This window comes from Cuculus canorus, chromosome 1 (genome assembly GCF_017976375.1).
Source record: "Cuculus canorus isolate bCucCan1 chromosome 1, bCucCan1.pri, whole genome shotgun sequence".
Taxonomy (NCBI): domain Eukaryota; kingdom Metazoa; phylum Chordata; class Aves; order Cuculiformes; family Cuculidae; genus Cuculus; species Cuculus canorus.
The window spans coordinates 206,592,945-206,608,490 of record NC_071401.1 but is presented as its reverse complement, the minus strand read 5'-3'; the positions used below and the strand labels follow the sequence as shown (position 1 = coordinate 206,608,490).

The following is a 15,546-nucleotide window of genomic DNA, read 5'->3' as shown; positions in this document are numbered from 1 at the left end:
CGGCAAAACCAAAATGAGGGCACGCTCCACAGATACACAACATGAGTCCAACATCGTGATAGAGATAACATGTCTTTCCCATGCTGTCAGCAAAGAAAAGCTTTTCTTCTAGATCTTGTTCTGCTTCTGGCTCCTCTATAGGGAAGAGCATTCCTAGGATCCATACTGCAAAGCATTGGTGAATTTTGCCTTCCACAGCACTGAGAAACTTGGGCTATAAAGTTTCCTCCAGACTAAAACGTTAGCAATCTTTATGAACGAGGAAGAGTTTTTACGTCCAACAGAGAGACAGCGTGGCCAGCAGGAGCAGGGAAGTGATTGTGCCCCTGTACTTGGCATTGGTGAGGCCGCACCTCGAATCCTGGGTTCAGTTTTGGGCCTCTCTCTCCAAGATGGACATTGAGGGGCTGAAGCGTGTCCAGAAAAGGGCACCGAAGCTGGAGAAGGGTCTGGAGAACAAGCCTTATGAGGAGCAGCTGAGGGCCCTGAGGTTGTTTAGCCTGGAGCAAAGGAGGCTGAGGGGAGACCTCATCACTGTCTACAACTGCCTAAAAGGAGGCTGTAGCGGAGTGGGTGTTGGTCTTTTCTCCCAATGTGATAGGATGAGAGGATATGGCCTCAAGTTGCACCAGGAGAGGTTCAGATTGGATACTAGGAAATATTTCTTTCCCTAAAGGGTTCTCAGATGCTGGCAGAGGCTGCCCAGGGAGGTGGCTGAGTCCCCATCCCTGGAGGTGTTTAAAAGACTGGCAGACAAGGTGCTCAGAGATATGGTTTAGTAGTGGACAGGTACAGTTGGACTTGATGGTCTCAAAGATCTTTTCCAATCAAATGATTCTATGATTCTGGGAGGGGTTGGCTCAATGAGCAGCTTAACTATATCAGGATTTAAAAAAAACCCAACCCATTGGTAGCTGACTGCAAAAGGCCCGGGTTCAATCTGTAGGGTTGTCTAGCCCTGACAAGGTATTAAAGGATATATACGTGACAGCCATCTGCTGTCCCTGCCACGCAGAGGAAAAAACCACTTCATATGGGTTGAAATTTCACCTTCAATCTCGACACCCACCAACCACCGAACATCGGGGAGACTGTCATAACTATTTCATGGTGGAAGTAGCTGCATTGCACCTGAGATCCAAAACCGATAGAATAATAGAATCATTAAGGTTGGAAAAGACGTCTAAGATCATCAAGTCCAACCATCAGCCAAACACCACTGTGCCTACATCGTGCCCTTCCAGCCCAAACCATTCTATGATTCCATGATCTTAAATACCCTGGCTTGAGTGCAGCCCCAAGGAAGAACATCTGAGATATCCTTCTCATCCAGTTCTGAACCACAGGAAGCAGAGGAGCATCACAGGAGCACTGATAAAAGAAGAGCATCTGCCACTGAATGAAGGGGATCCTGGTCAGGATCCATTGGACCTGGGTTTCAACACAGTCACAAGTCAAGCCCATCCCTGGAGGTGTCCAAGGTCAGGTTGTATGAGGCCTTGGGCAGCCTGATCCAGTGGGAGGTGTCCCTGCCCACGGCAGGGGGGTTGGAACTGGATGATCTTTAAGGTCCCTTCCAACCCAAACTATTCTATGATTCTATGACTCTATGATTCTAAGCATCAAGAATGGATCTTGAAGGAGGTTTCCCTCCAACACCTACATCCTCAGGGAGCCTGGGCAGCCCGGCAGCAAACACAGCTTGCTGTTTCCCTATCTATGAAGATTGAAATCAGAAAGAGAAATAACATTTGGCAATTAAAAGGACTTCTTTCAGAGAACTGAGACATCTGAGGAATCTCTAATGCACTCTGGCTTCCCCTTCCCTCTGCAGCATCCAGTAGATGGCAGCAAGTTCCTGCTTATTCTCCTGTCTGGGACAGCCTTGCACTTTAGGTGAAAGACACAAATCTCTCCTTCTCCTGTATAATCAAACAAAAAAATTCCCTGCCTGCCAGTCAAGAGCCCTAAATGCAGAGCATCCGAACCAGAACTGCACTCTGAAATAAAGCACCCTCTGAAATCCCACTGCTGGAGATTGTTCCCGGAGGGATTTTCCAGTTCTCCTCATGCAAGAATAAGAGAAGAGTTGGGTAGGACAGAGCTGCCACCCCCATGGATGTTAGTGCTGAAAGCAACGGGGCTGTTTGCACTGGAAAATTCAGGCACAAGAGCATCTCCACCTCGTCACCAGCTGAGCTGGTCCTAAACCTGGAAGGTCGATAGCCACTCTGCTGCTGGGACTGATTCGAGCTTGCAAACTTTTTGATTGATTTAAAAACAAGAGAGCTGCTTCGGTGCCAGAGGCAGACCATAGAATCATAGAATCACCAGGTTGGAAAGGACCCACTGGATCATTGAGTCCAACCATTCCTAACACTCCCTTAAACCATGTCCCTGAGCACTTCATCAACCCATTCCTTAAGCACCAGGGAAGGTGACTCGACCACCTCCCTGGGCAGCTGTTCCAGTGCCCGATGACTCTTTCCGTGAAGAATTTTTTTCTGATATCCAGCCTGAACCTCCCCTGGCGGAGCTTCAGGCCATTCCCAAACCCATGGTGGTCTCTGTGTGGCTTCATGCAGACATAAATTATAGGATGGTTTGGGCTAAAGCCCATCAATTCTAACCCCTCTGTCACGGGTAAGGACACCTTCTGTGGGATCAGGTTCTTCATAGCTTCATCCAGCCTGGCCTTGAACACCTTTGGGGATAGGGCATCCACTACTTCTCTGGGCAATTGTTCCAGTGCCTCACCACCCTCACAGTAAAGCATTTCTTTCTAGATCTCCCATCTTTCAGCTTAAAACTGTTCCCCCTCGTCCTATCTCTGCACTCCCTGACAAAGAGCCCCTCTCCAGCTTTTCTGCAGCCCCCTTTAAGTACTGGAAGGTTGCTAGAAGGTCTCTCCAGAGGCTTCTCTTCTCCAGGCTGAACAAGCCCAGCTCTCACAGCCTGTCTTGACACCCTGACCAAATCCAACCAGTAATGCAGCAGTTTGACACTGGTTTGAAAGAAAGCTCATGGTCCAGCTGCATCCTCCTCCATCAATACTTCCTTGACCCTTTCCACCTAAATGAAGATGGGTTTTGGGTAAAAGGTGTCTTTCCAGGACCCATTTAGGGTAACTGGTGTTAATGGTAACTGCTTCCTACAAATGCCTTAGCATTTCTCACTTATTGAAACCAGTATGAGGACTGGTGTCGTTCACTCCTGACTCTCTGCAGGCAGCTGCATGGGTGAAAGGAAGATGTCCAAAATATGTAAGAATACAAGCAAGTAAATATGCATTGTGGCATCCTGGAGGTCAATGGGAGAGCACAGACACAGAGGAACAGGGTCAGAGCAGCAGCTACCCAGGAACAGAAGCAAAGGTCATTCTCTTTTGTGAGTGATAAGAATTCCAGCAGCCCTCGTGCATCGATACATTCGATCGGAGGAGTCTGGACTACATTTCAAGGGCTTATTCATGGCCAACCTGTGAACAACTCTCTGGCATGCTGATGGTTTCTCCCGGTATCTTCTCACTAAGGACTCTAGTGGGACGTGTCCCTTCCCATGGCAGGGGGGTTGGAGCTGGATGATCTTTAAGGTTCCTTCCAGCCTGAACTATTCTACGATTCTATGACTTCTTGGAGTGTCTGGGAGCTGCTGGCAGTGACAACGTAGGTACCACATCTACTAGAAAGACTTGGCCAGAGCCACAGGCCTTGGTAACATCTTTAGCAGCAGGAAAAGAGATTCGTAGTCCCTGTGGGATGGATGGATGTTGCAACCACTAATTTGAATGGTAGCAGCAGGGAAACATCCGATCTCACTCGTAGGTGTACAGATACCTTTGGTTTCCTGTGCTGCAAACCATTTAAGGGATGAAGGACACTTTCAGATTCAGTAAAGATGAGCAGCACCATTCAAAAACCTTTATCTCAGAGGTCAAAATGACACAGTGTTGTATGAAATGTTCACATTTCATCACCGGTCTTTCCCTTCCCCTTGCAACCATCTCAATTAACTTTCAAGAATAGGGCAATTTTAGCACCGCTGTGTGTCTGAGAAAGTGGTTTTTTTTAAATGAAAAATGAATTTCTAAGACTTGAATGATATTTCATATAACAAGAAGTCTGCAGCAGAAACCTTACCTTTTTCAACCACCTCCGATGAAATCTCTGCATAAACATTCAAGTGTAAATTTTGGTGGGGATAGGAGGGGAGAAGGAAAGAAGGCACAAAGGGAAAAGATCTGAACTAGAATCCAAATCTGAAGCTGAATTTTATCTGTTTAATGCCATAAATCTCACTCTGGGTCTGAAAATTTCAAAATTCTGAGGTATTTGGAACTCATGCTCCTCCTAGACTTTGCAGTAAATCCGTAGGTATTATACACAGGAAGAAAATCCTGATTTTTCTTGAATATAGTGGTGGGTGCCTTAAAAATTGACTGCATTTCTGCTGGCCTAGCGGCTGAACACATCTATAAGAGGGAAAAATATGAATATTTGCAGGAAATTTAGCAAATACTACACATCCTCTTGGAGGCAGAACCAGCTTTTTTTTACTCTTTCTCCTTTTGGTGGAGAAACTCCTAGCTAGAACTCTCAGAACTCGGCAATCAAATGAAACGTGGCCAGTAGGGTGAGGCAGAAGATTCTTCCCTTCTACTCTGCTCTCATGAAATCCCACCTGGAGTCCTGTGACCAGTTCTGGAATCCTCAACAAAAGAAAGATATGAACTGTTGGAACGGGTTCAGAGGAGGTCACAGTGATGATCCAGGGGCTGGAGCACCTTTGCTATGAGGACAGACTGAGAGAGTTGGGGTTTTTCAGCCTGGAGAAGAGAAGGCTCCAGGGAGACCTTATAGCGACCTTCCAGTACCTAAAGGGGCTACAGGAAAGCTGGGGAGGGACTTTTTCCAAGGGCCTGGAGTGACAGGATGAGGGAAAATGGCTTTAAACTGGAAGGGGGAAGATTTAGATTAGACATTAGGAAGGAATTCTTCACCATGAGAGTGGTGAGGCACTGGCACAGGTTGCCCAGAGAAGCTGTGGCTCCCCCATCCCTGGAGGTGTTCCAGGCCAGGTTGGATGGGGCCTTGAGCAGCCTGATCTGGTGGGATGTGTTCCTGCCCATGGCAGGGAGTTGGAACTGGATGGGCTTTAAGGTTCCTTCCAACCCAAATCATTCTATGATTTTATAATGTATTTTTTCCAATGGAAACGTGCTCCGGCTCTGCTTCATGACACTCTGCTGAGAGTTTCCCTACCTGACTCTACCTTGAACTGAGCATCAAAAAGCAAAACTCATCTGAAACAAAACTTCCCCTGCCATGGTGTGACGCCCAAAGCAGCAGATCTTGCTTTTGTCATCTGCAGGTTACAAATCTTCTGAAAAATGTGGTTTAAAGAGCAAGAGTCTCACTAGAACCAGCGAGTGTTACACAAGTTAAAAGTTTGCTGTTAATTCTCAACATGATTTTGGCTTCAGATGAGAAAGATTTGCCCCCTCCAGCTTCTCTGGTTGGATTTTGTACTGCCTAAGTCACTGAGAAAGAGAAGAAAGGAGATGCCCGATACTCCTTGAGACCCATATAAAGCCTTGAAGAATATAACAAGTGAAAAATGAAACCAAACTCAAAATGAGAAGCACGATCATAGAATCACAGAATGGTTTGGGTTGGAAGGGATCTCAAAGCCCATTCATTTCCAACCTCCCTGCCATCGGCAGGGACACCTCCCACTAGATCAGGCTGCTCAAAGCCTGATCCAACCTGGCCTTGAACACCTCCAGGGATGGGGCAGCCACAATTTCCCTTGGCAACCTCTTCCAGGGCCTCACTACCCTCACAGTAAAGAATTTCTTTCCATTGTCTCATTTAAATCTCTCCTCTTTCAGGTACCCAGGAAATTATGATACCCAGGGAAGTCTTGAAAGCCTTTTGGGCCTTTCTCAAGTGGTCCAGTCTTTCCTATAAACTTGAGCACGCTGGACTTTAAATGCATTCACCTCCAGAAAAGGATCACACAGGACCTCTTCCAGAATTAATCCCTAACGTATGAAGAGTGATCATAGTAGCAGTGATGTATTGATCACTAATTGTGGCTGTTTGCTTCTCAAACCCCGAGTGTCCCACTCTCATAGACAAAGAAATGTCAAGAGGGCAAGAGAGCAACAGGGGCAGCAAATTGACTGTCCAGGAGAAGCATGAACCAGTTGGTTTCAGATGAGGCTTAGATCCAGCCTGGAGTGAAAGAGCTCCATAACTGCCCGAGAAAATCTATTTTTCTGTGCTTGTGTATAAAAAACCACTAACTATTACTAAAAGATTATTATGTCTTCTCTTGATCACAGGACCCCATGGCTTCTAATCAAGTTATTTAAAGAAATTGGAGTAGACATTGGATTATTTTGCACAAGGGAAACTGCAAAGATGAGCAATGGGACAGTGAGTCCCAAGCTGGGTTAAACCCGCTCCAGAAATCTCTCCCATTCTGTAATGATCATGGAATCATAGAATTATTAGGTTGGAAAAAGACCTTTGAGACCATCAATTCCAACCATACCTGTCCACTACTAAATCATGATCACCCAGTTCCTTGCAGAAGTGAGGCAGAGAGGGAATTTACCCCAGTTACTAGGAGGTGCAGGGAGGAAGGAAGCAGGTGAGTGAGTATTTATCCATCATCAGCTCTGTCACTGCTACCGTATGCAAAATAACCACTTGTTCTCCTTTTCTCATCTTTAAAAAGGTGAAAATGATAGTTAGCTACTGCACAGAGCATTTACAGATTCCTATATGAGCAATATCACAGAAGTACAAATCACTTTTATCCTACATTGAAGTTATTTTATGCGTTCTGTGGGCGAACTGTTATGTTTATTTTATAGCTTGAATAGACCTCAGTAATGGGAGCCCCTGGGGTAACAGGAGAACTTGCTCAGGTAATTGTAAATTCAGGTGAGCAGGGCAGGGTTTGGATGCACAAGGCACCTCATTTATGTTAAAGGGGAAGCTGGATATTAAGCATTGAGGAGTCATCTGAAGAATAAAAGAATAAAACATACTCTCTAGTTCACAGAAATCTGCCCCCAAAGAAAGACGGAAGCAATACAGTCATGAAAGCTAAACCAAAATGTTGTTGAATTTATCTTATGGGAAGAAATCTGCATCATAAGTGCCACAAAGCAGCTGATGTTGTTGTGCATAAAGCTCAGGTATCCCAGCTCAGAGCAGCCCCGTGGAGAAGAACGTGGGGTACTGGTTGATGAGAAGCTCAACACAAGCTGACAACGGGCGCTCACAGCGCAGAAGGCCAACGGTGTCCTGGGCTGCATCCAAAGAAGTGTGGCCAGCAGGGGATTCTGCCCCTCTATCCCACTCTCGTGAAACCCCACACGAAGTCCTGTGTCCAGTTCTGGAATCCCCAACAGAAGAAGGAAATAGAACTGTTGGAACAGGTCCAGAGCAGACCACAGAGATGATGCGAGGGCTGGAGCACCTCTGCTATAAGGACAAGCTGAGAGAGTTGGGGTTGTTCAGCCTGGGGAAGGCTCCAGGGAGACCTTCGAGAAGCCTTCTACTACCTGAAGAGGCCCTACAAGAGAGCTGGGGAGGGGATATTTACGAGAGTGTGTAGGCATAGGATGAGGGGGAATGGTTTTAAATAGGAAAGAGGAAGATTTAGACTAAACATTACAAAGAAATTCTTCCCAATGAGGGTGGTGAAGCACTGGCCCAGGTTGCCCAGAAAAGTTGTGGATGTCCCACCCCTGGAGGTGTTCAAGGCCTGGTTGGATGGGGCCTTGGGCAGCCTTGTCCAGTGGGAAGTGTCCCTGCCTGTGGCAGGGGAGTTGGAATTGGATGTCCTTTAAGGTCTCTTCCAGCCCAAACCATTCTATGATTCTATCTCTTCTGAGCTCCTCAGCTGTTGATGAGCAGCTCCAGTGGTGCAGGAGAAAATCTATTTGCCACATAGCTCACACTTAAAGAGGGCTGGTTATGGGTGGTTGATACTGTAGAAACTCTTCGTCTGGCACATGATCCATCCAGCAATATAGGACGAGGGGAAAACACTCCCTCCTCACCCTTCCCTTCAAACTCCCCGTCAAACCGTGCAATACTACGAGTCAGAGCTCTTCAACCTCCTCTGGGGTTTGCAGAAAAGCTGGAGAGGGACTATTAACAAAGACTTGTGGTGATAGGACTAGGGGGAATGGGGATAAACTGGAGAGGGGCAGATTTAGACTAGACATAAGGAAGAATTTCTTCATCATGAGAGCAGTGAGGCATTGGCACAGGTTGCCAAGGGAAGTTGTGGCTGCCCCATCCCTGGAGATGTTCAAGGCCAGGTTGGATGGGGCCTTGGGCAGCCTGATCCAGTGGGATGTCCCTGCCGATGGCTGGCAGGTTAGAACTTGATGATCTTTAAGGTCCCTTCCAACCCAAACTATTCTATGATTCTATGATTTTATGAACCCTTACTGCAAAGACCACTCCAGAAAACAGCCAGCCGTTCCGTGCCAGCCTCCAGCAGCGCTCGGTCAGCATTTCATTATTTGGGTGCCAGTTGCTGTCAGCACATGCTCAAGCTCTGTTCTGCCTGCCAAAAAACTAGGCTAATTTATTTAGCATTTTAACATATCAGGGGGAAAAAGAAAAAAGCACTTAAAAAAGGAAAGATTGAATTTGGGAACTTGATACCTTGGAGAGTTAGTAATGGATCTTTCTCTCTGCCCCTCCTCTAGGCCTCAGCATTCATAACTTCTCCATGTCAATGTTATTATGAAGAAACTAATTCAATAATGAGATCATTCCCCATATGAGAGCCTGAATAAATGAGGCACTCAGTCATACCTACTCTCCCTCATCTGAGTTGTGCTTCTCTTGCAGTTCAGTCCCCACGAGTGATGGCCAAATCACCAACTATTTCCAGTGTTTGTGGTGGGTCATATCCAAGTGTGATGCAAAACTCTTGTCATTTGATTTACATGCCTTAAATTGTAAGTTCCTGACTCTTTCTTTCGTTGCCCATTGCTGAACCAGCAGCTGCCACAAAGAATCAGCCAATATTACTCCTGGTAGTCCATGGGCAAAGCACATGCCTTTTAGAGTTTGCTTATTCCTCAAATGATGCCCCTTTAGTGAACAAAGCAGCAAAATGGGTGAGGAACTTGCAGGAGATCCATCATGTCAAGTTATGGTTTTATTTTGCTATTACCGCTATTTTAAGAGCAACAGAACTTCAAGACAGACAGGATCCGGCATCCAGGAGGTTCACACACACTGCTCTTCTGAGTTGCTAAAAGCTTAAACCTTCAACAAACCAAAGCATTATTTATCCGGGCATGAATCCAGGCCTCAGATTAATCCAGTTTGAGTTCCACCCAAGACCTATACCTAGAAGCTTTTCCTTGCCTGGGTTTTGGTTGTAGGAGAACCACACCAAGAGGAAGCCCCGAGCACAGACACTTTGGTGGGACCTTCACATAGAGTTCACGCTGAGCTCAAGCAATCCATGTTTCTCTCAGTGTTGCTCAACAACAGGGAAAGTGAATATTCTCAACACTTCATGGGCTTAACTTTATCCATCCAGTTGCACGCACGAGTGGTAAAACCTCTGGAAGGAGCTACTTTCATAGACATGGACATCAGAACGGTAACAAACACAACACGGGGCGCCTTTGCTCACCTTGCAAAGTCCAGGTCAGCCTCACGTGACATGGTAATGTTCGTCAGGTTTTGCTGGAGGATGAAGATATTCCTACACATTTTCTTGATGCCAGATTCGCTGATGCGCTTAAAGTAGTGGGCTCCATTGATAAGAATGCAGGAGATAAGGTGGCCCAAACCTGCAAGGGTGAGGTGGGAAACAAACAATAAAATCACAGGAGGAAGACACTAAGTGATGATAATTCATCGTAATACCTATGAAGCAGCACTGTTAGGTGGTGCATGTGGACTGGAACAGGAGATACAGTGGACTCTCTGTGGAAACAACCTTAAGTATCATCCCTATGTATTTTAAGACTTCCCTCAAGGTTCCCTTCTTTAGTAAATGGCTCAAATGGCTCAAAGTCCAGATGGAGACCCGTGACAAGTGGTGTCCCTCAGGGGTCCGTACTGGGACTGGTGCTGTTCAATATCTTTATCAATGATGCTGACAGCGAGATTGAGTGCACCCTCAGTAGATTTGCGGATGACACCAAGCTAAGTAGTGTAGTTGCCACACCAGAAGGATGGGATGTCATCCAGAGGGACCTGGACAGGCTGGAGAAGTGGGCCTCATGAGGTTCAACAAGGCCAAGTGTAAGGTCCTGCACCTGGGTCGGGGCAATCCCTGTTTTCAGTACACGATGGGGGATGATGTGCTCGAGAGCAGCCCTGCAGAGGACTTGGGGGTGCTGGGCGATGAGAATCACACAGAATCACAGAATCACAAGGCTGGAAAGGACCCATTGGATCATCAAGTCCAACCATTCCTAACACTCCCTTAAACCATGTCCCTCAGCACTTCATCCACCCGTTCCTTAAACACCTCCAGGAAAGGCGACTCGACCACCTCCAAAGGTGGATATGAGCCGGCAATGTGCACTCGCAGCCCGGAAGGCCAACTGTGTCCTGGGCTGCATCAAAAGCAGCATGGCCAGCAGGGTGAAGGAGGGGATTCTGCCCCTCTACTCCTCTGTTGTGAGACCTCACCTGGAATACTGTGTCCAGTTCTGGAATCCTCAATGTAAGAAGGAGATGGAGCTGTTGGAAAGGGTCCAGAGGAGGGCTACAAAGATGATCGGAAGGCTGGAGCACCTCTGCTATGAGGACAGGCTGAGAGAGCTGGTGTGGTTCAGCCTGGAGAAGAGAAGGCTCTGAGATCTTATAGCGACCTTCCAGTACCTGAAGGGGGCCTACAGGAAAGCTGGAGAGGGGCTATTTGTAAAGGCTTGTGGGGATAGGATCAGGGGGAATGGGTATAAACTGGAGAGAGGCAGATTTAGACTGGACATTAGGAAGAACTTCTTCACCATGAGAGTGGTGAGACATTAGCCCAGGTTGCCCAGGGAGGCTGTGGACGCTACATCCTTGGAGGTGTTCAAGGCCAGGTTGGATGGGCCTTGGGCAGCCTGATCCAGTGGGATGTCCCTGCCCATGGCAGGGGGTTGGAACAAGGTGATCTTCAAGGTCCCTTCCAACCCAAACTATACTATGATACTAAATATACAAACGTGCCCCCAAACAGTATGAAAACTCAAAGTTGCATTATCACAGCTGTTCATATTTCCAAGGCACTTCCAGATTTTCAATCAGGCTTTGTGTACTGTCCCTTTCAGTCCTTCTCTCTGAGCAGCGCAATGGACCACTACTGCTCCAACCAAATGATAGTAGTTTAATCTGTTATCAAGGGTGGCATTTTTCCCTGGTAAACCCACAGTCTGCAAGAGCAGAAACGACCTCATTTAAATGCACTTGATGTGTAGCCTCTCTCTGATCAGTCTTGAACAGTTTGTTGTGTCTGAATGATGTCTCCATCTTTTCTTTGCTGCTGAAGGACAGAGCTACCCCCAAAATGATGTATCCATTCATGTTGCATTACAGAAAGCAAAAAATCCAGCCTGATTCACTCAGTACAAGAATCATAGAATCATAGAACAGTTTGGGTGGGAAGGGACCTTAAAAATCATCTAGTCCCAAACACCTCCCACTGGATCAGGCTGCCCAAGGCCCCATCCAACCTGGCCTTGAACATCTCCAGCAATGGTGCAGCCACAACTTCCCTGGGCAACCTGTGCCAGTGTCTCACCACCCTCATGATGAAGAAACTCTTCCTTATGTCTAGTCTAAATCCGCCCCTCTCCAGTTTATACCCATTACCCCTCATCCTATCACTACAAGCCTTGTGAACGGTTCCTCCCCAGCTTTTGTGTAGCCCCTTTCAGGTATTGGAAGGTTGCTATGTAGACTCTTCGGAGCCTTCTCTTCTCCAGGCTGAACAAGCCCAACTCTCTCAGCCTGTCCTCGTATGGGAGGTGGTCCAGCCCTTCAATCATCTTTGTAGCCCATCTCTGGACCTGTTCCAACAGTTCCATCTCCTTCTTATATTGAGGATTCCAGAACTGGACACAATCCTCCAGATGAGGTCTCACAAGAGAGGAATAGAGGGGCAGAGTCACTTCCCTCAACCTTCTGGTCACACTTCTTTTGACTAGAGGACAATAAAAAGTCTGAATAAAGAAAATATGTCCATATATAGGCAACCAGTAGGGATATATGTAAATCCCCAACCTGGGCTTCAGAGGTGCCTAAATTTCATGAATGTCATGTGTATGAATTTCAACTTCATGACTTAGGGAGATATGGATGGTCCCCATGGCTCTGTGTGGAGCCGTTTCACTGTCCTCAAACAGACAGGGTAGACCCGAGCTCTGCAATGTGCTGGTGATCGCTCAGTTGGCCATGGGTTTACATAGCTCAGAAAAATTCAGATTGAAAAATGCTCCATCAGTAGTTACATAGGTATAGGGGAAAGCACACAGATTCTGAAAGCCTTCTCTAGGAATAGAAGCAGTGGTCAAAAGAAGATGAGGCAAGCTTGCAAAGCCTTCATTGCTGTTGGCAAATTATATTAGAATCATAGAAACTTTTGGCTAGAAAAGACCTTTGAGATCATCAAGCCCAACTGCACCTGTCCACTACTAAACCAGATCCCTGAGCACTTCATCTCCCTGTCTTTTGAACACCTCCAAGGATGGGGACTCCACCATCTCTCTGGGCAGCCTCTGGGCCTGAAAATCGTTTCCAGGAAGAAATTTTTGCTGATGTCCGATCTCAATCTGCCCTCGCACAACTTGAGGCCATTTCCTCTCGTCCTATCACCTTGGGAGAAGAGACCAACACCCACCTCGCTACAACCTCCTTTCAGGGAGTTGTAGGCAGTGATAAGGTCTCCCCTCAGCCTTCTTTTCTTTAGGCTAAACAACCCAAAGCCCTCAGCTGCCTCTCATTAGGCTTTTTCTCCAGCCCCTTCCCCGGCTTTGTTGCCCTTTTCTGGACGTGCTCCAGTGCCTCAATGTCCTTCCTGTAGTGAGGGGCCCAAAACTGAACTGAAGATTCATAGTGTGACCTCACCAACACTGAGTACATGGGAAGGATGACTTCCCTGCTCCTGTTGGCCATGCTGTTTCTGATCCAAGCCGGGATGCTGTTGGTCTCCTTGGCCACCTCTGCACAGTGCTGGGCAATGGGTACACCTCCAGTCCCCACCTTCTGACTTTGAACAACCACCACCACATAAAAAGGCCACGGATCCTGGTGTGCAGGCAAGAGAACTGGCATCGGTGCCACAAATAAATGCAGGAGAGATGAACCAAGATATGATTTATATTCTCCAAGGTAATCACAACAGATGAGACATCAGAAGAGCTAATGTTCTCTAAATTTAATTTTAGAAATGGAATGGCTACACTTCAAATAGGAACTGTGCTGTAATAGAGCTGTATATATAATATATATACATGCCCTACGGCTTCCCGAGGATGAACGGTCCTGCATGCACATCAGCTTACTGCGTTCCGTCTCAGCATGGGCTCGTTTCTCCTATTCAGCCAGACATGCTCAAAAATAAATGGAGGCAACAGGGTTTCTGAGTGTCTCGTGTCTGCATGGGTCTCACTTATCAATCTGCTGTAGGTGGCAACAGTTCCACAGCCTCCTTAACCCCCAACGGAATACTGCTGAGCTTTGGGATGAGAATGAAGCATAGAATCATAGAATGGTTTGGGCTGGAAGGGACTTAAAGATCATCCAATTCCACCCCCCTGCCATGGGCAGGGACCCTTCCCACTGGATCAAGTTGCTCAAGGCCCCATCCAACCTGGCCTTGAACACCTCCAGGGATGGGGCAGCTACAACTTCTCTTTGCAGCCTATGCCAGTGCTTCACCAGCCTCACAGGAAAAAAGTTTCTTCCCAAGATCTCATCTAAATCTCCCTTCTTTCAGCTTAAAACCATGACCCCTTGTTTTATCAATACTCCAAGTGCACGCAGCCAACTCATGTTGAGCTTCTCATCCACCAGCACCCCCAAGTCCTCCTCTTCAAGGCTAAAGAAATCCTGAAAAATTATTCCATAAGACCCGAAGTCCTATAGTAAAGAGCCTGACCTTCAAAGATGTACTGGAACTTGTGCTGCTGGAGGCTGGCGCTCATGGCTTCCTCGATTGCACTGATGTCCTTGTTGAGCCGGACGACAAGAGGGTCATAGTCCATACTCTCCACATTGGCGACGATGGCGTAGTTCCCTTGTTTAGCCAGTGGGATCAGGTAGTGGAAGCAATGAACTCTGTGAGGCCAAAAAGAGAGAGATTAGAATGCAACAAGCCCAACATTAAAACACTGGTGGGTACGTAAAGTGTTGCCTGCTTATTTTCCTTCCGATGTTTAAGCAAGTAAAAAACAACAGTAATTTTAAGAAATGGGTGGTTATGTCTGCATTAAACATCCTCCTCTCAACATGTCATTGTCCCAACTTGAGAGGTGAATGCAAAGAACCCTTCATTCACAGATCTGACCTACAACAGCCCAGTAAAGTTGCCAAGTGCCTTTTCACCAAGTTCTCCAACTTCACACATACTGCTTCAACAGCACTTCCATACTGGCGCTCAAATAAGAATGCCTTCTATGCACCATAAAAGATCCAGGAAAAGTGGGAGAAGGAGCGATCCAAGGGACACGAAATGGTAATTAGTAGGCCAAGGTTGTGTTTATTTCCAAGCATTTAACACTATCGCAAACATTTTCTTCTCTGTTCACCTGACTGGTAGGTAGGCAACGTGGCCAATTGTCATCCCTCCATTGAAGGAGAAATTCTATGCATTCAAATTACCTATTGGGGTTCTGAAAAAAACCCCGTGATTAAGTAATTTCTCTTGAACCTATAGAGGAAAAACCTCTTCAGGAGAGGTTTAGATTGGATATTCAGAAAAATTTCTTTACCAGAAGAGTGGTGAAGCATTGGAAGAGGGTGTCCAGGGAAGTGGTGGAGTCTCCTTCCCTGGAGGTGTTAAAAAAGTTTGCGGCTGTGACACTATGGCATGTGGGTTAGTGGGCACGGTGGGATTGGACTAATGGTTGGACTGGATGATCTTAGAGGTCTTTTCTGACCTTAATGATCCTATGCTTCTATAAAAGTGCTATGTCCAGCACAGTCAATAGCAAAACTCCTACTACTTCTGTAACTCTTGGGTTTCACCCACATCACTCAACGGGGACAGGGGGTTGTTTGGGTTCTTCTGAGTGTCACCTGTCATGGAAACACGGTCAAGTCACAGACTGGGTGAAATATTCCTTACATAACTCAGGATCAGCACACTGAGACAGAACATTCACACCAGCTTGGTCCAAACAGCAGGAAGTTGTGTTAGGGTGGGAGAAGCTGTGATGGGTATGTCCTGGCTTTCATGTACTCTGTCCTCCCGGAAAACATCCTTGAGGTGGCCATCACAAGCAAGATCAATTTTGGGCAATTTCAAGAGTACAAAGGCTTGTGGTGATAGGATGAG

General features: G+C 46.7%; 1 protein-coding gene across 1 annotated transcript in view; it reads right to left on the bottom strand.

The window, feature by feature from the left end:
* The window catches only part of EXOC4 (exocyst complex component 4), a 479,192-nt gene that overhangs the window by 32,613 nt on the left and 431,033 nt on the right, over positions 1-15,546 (bottom strand). Inside the window, exons 16-17 of the mRNA XM_054084687.1 lie at positions 14,149-14,327; positions 9,685-9,844 (exon numbers count right to left, since the gene is read on the bottom strand). Coding sequence (XP_053940662.1) covers positions 9,685-9,844; positions 14,149-14,327 — 339 coding nt within the window. The remainder of the gene's footprint in view (positions 1-9,684; positions 9,845-14,148; positions 14,328-15,546) is intronic.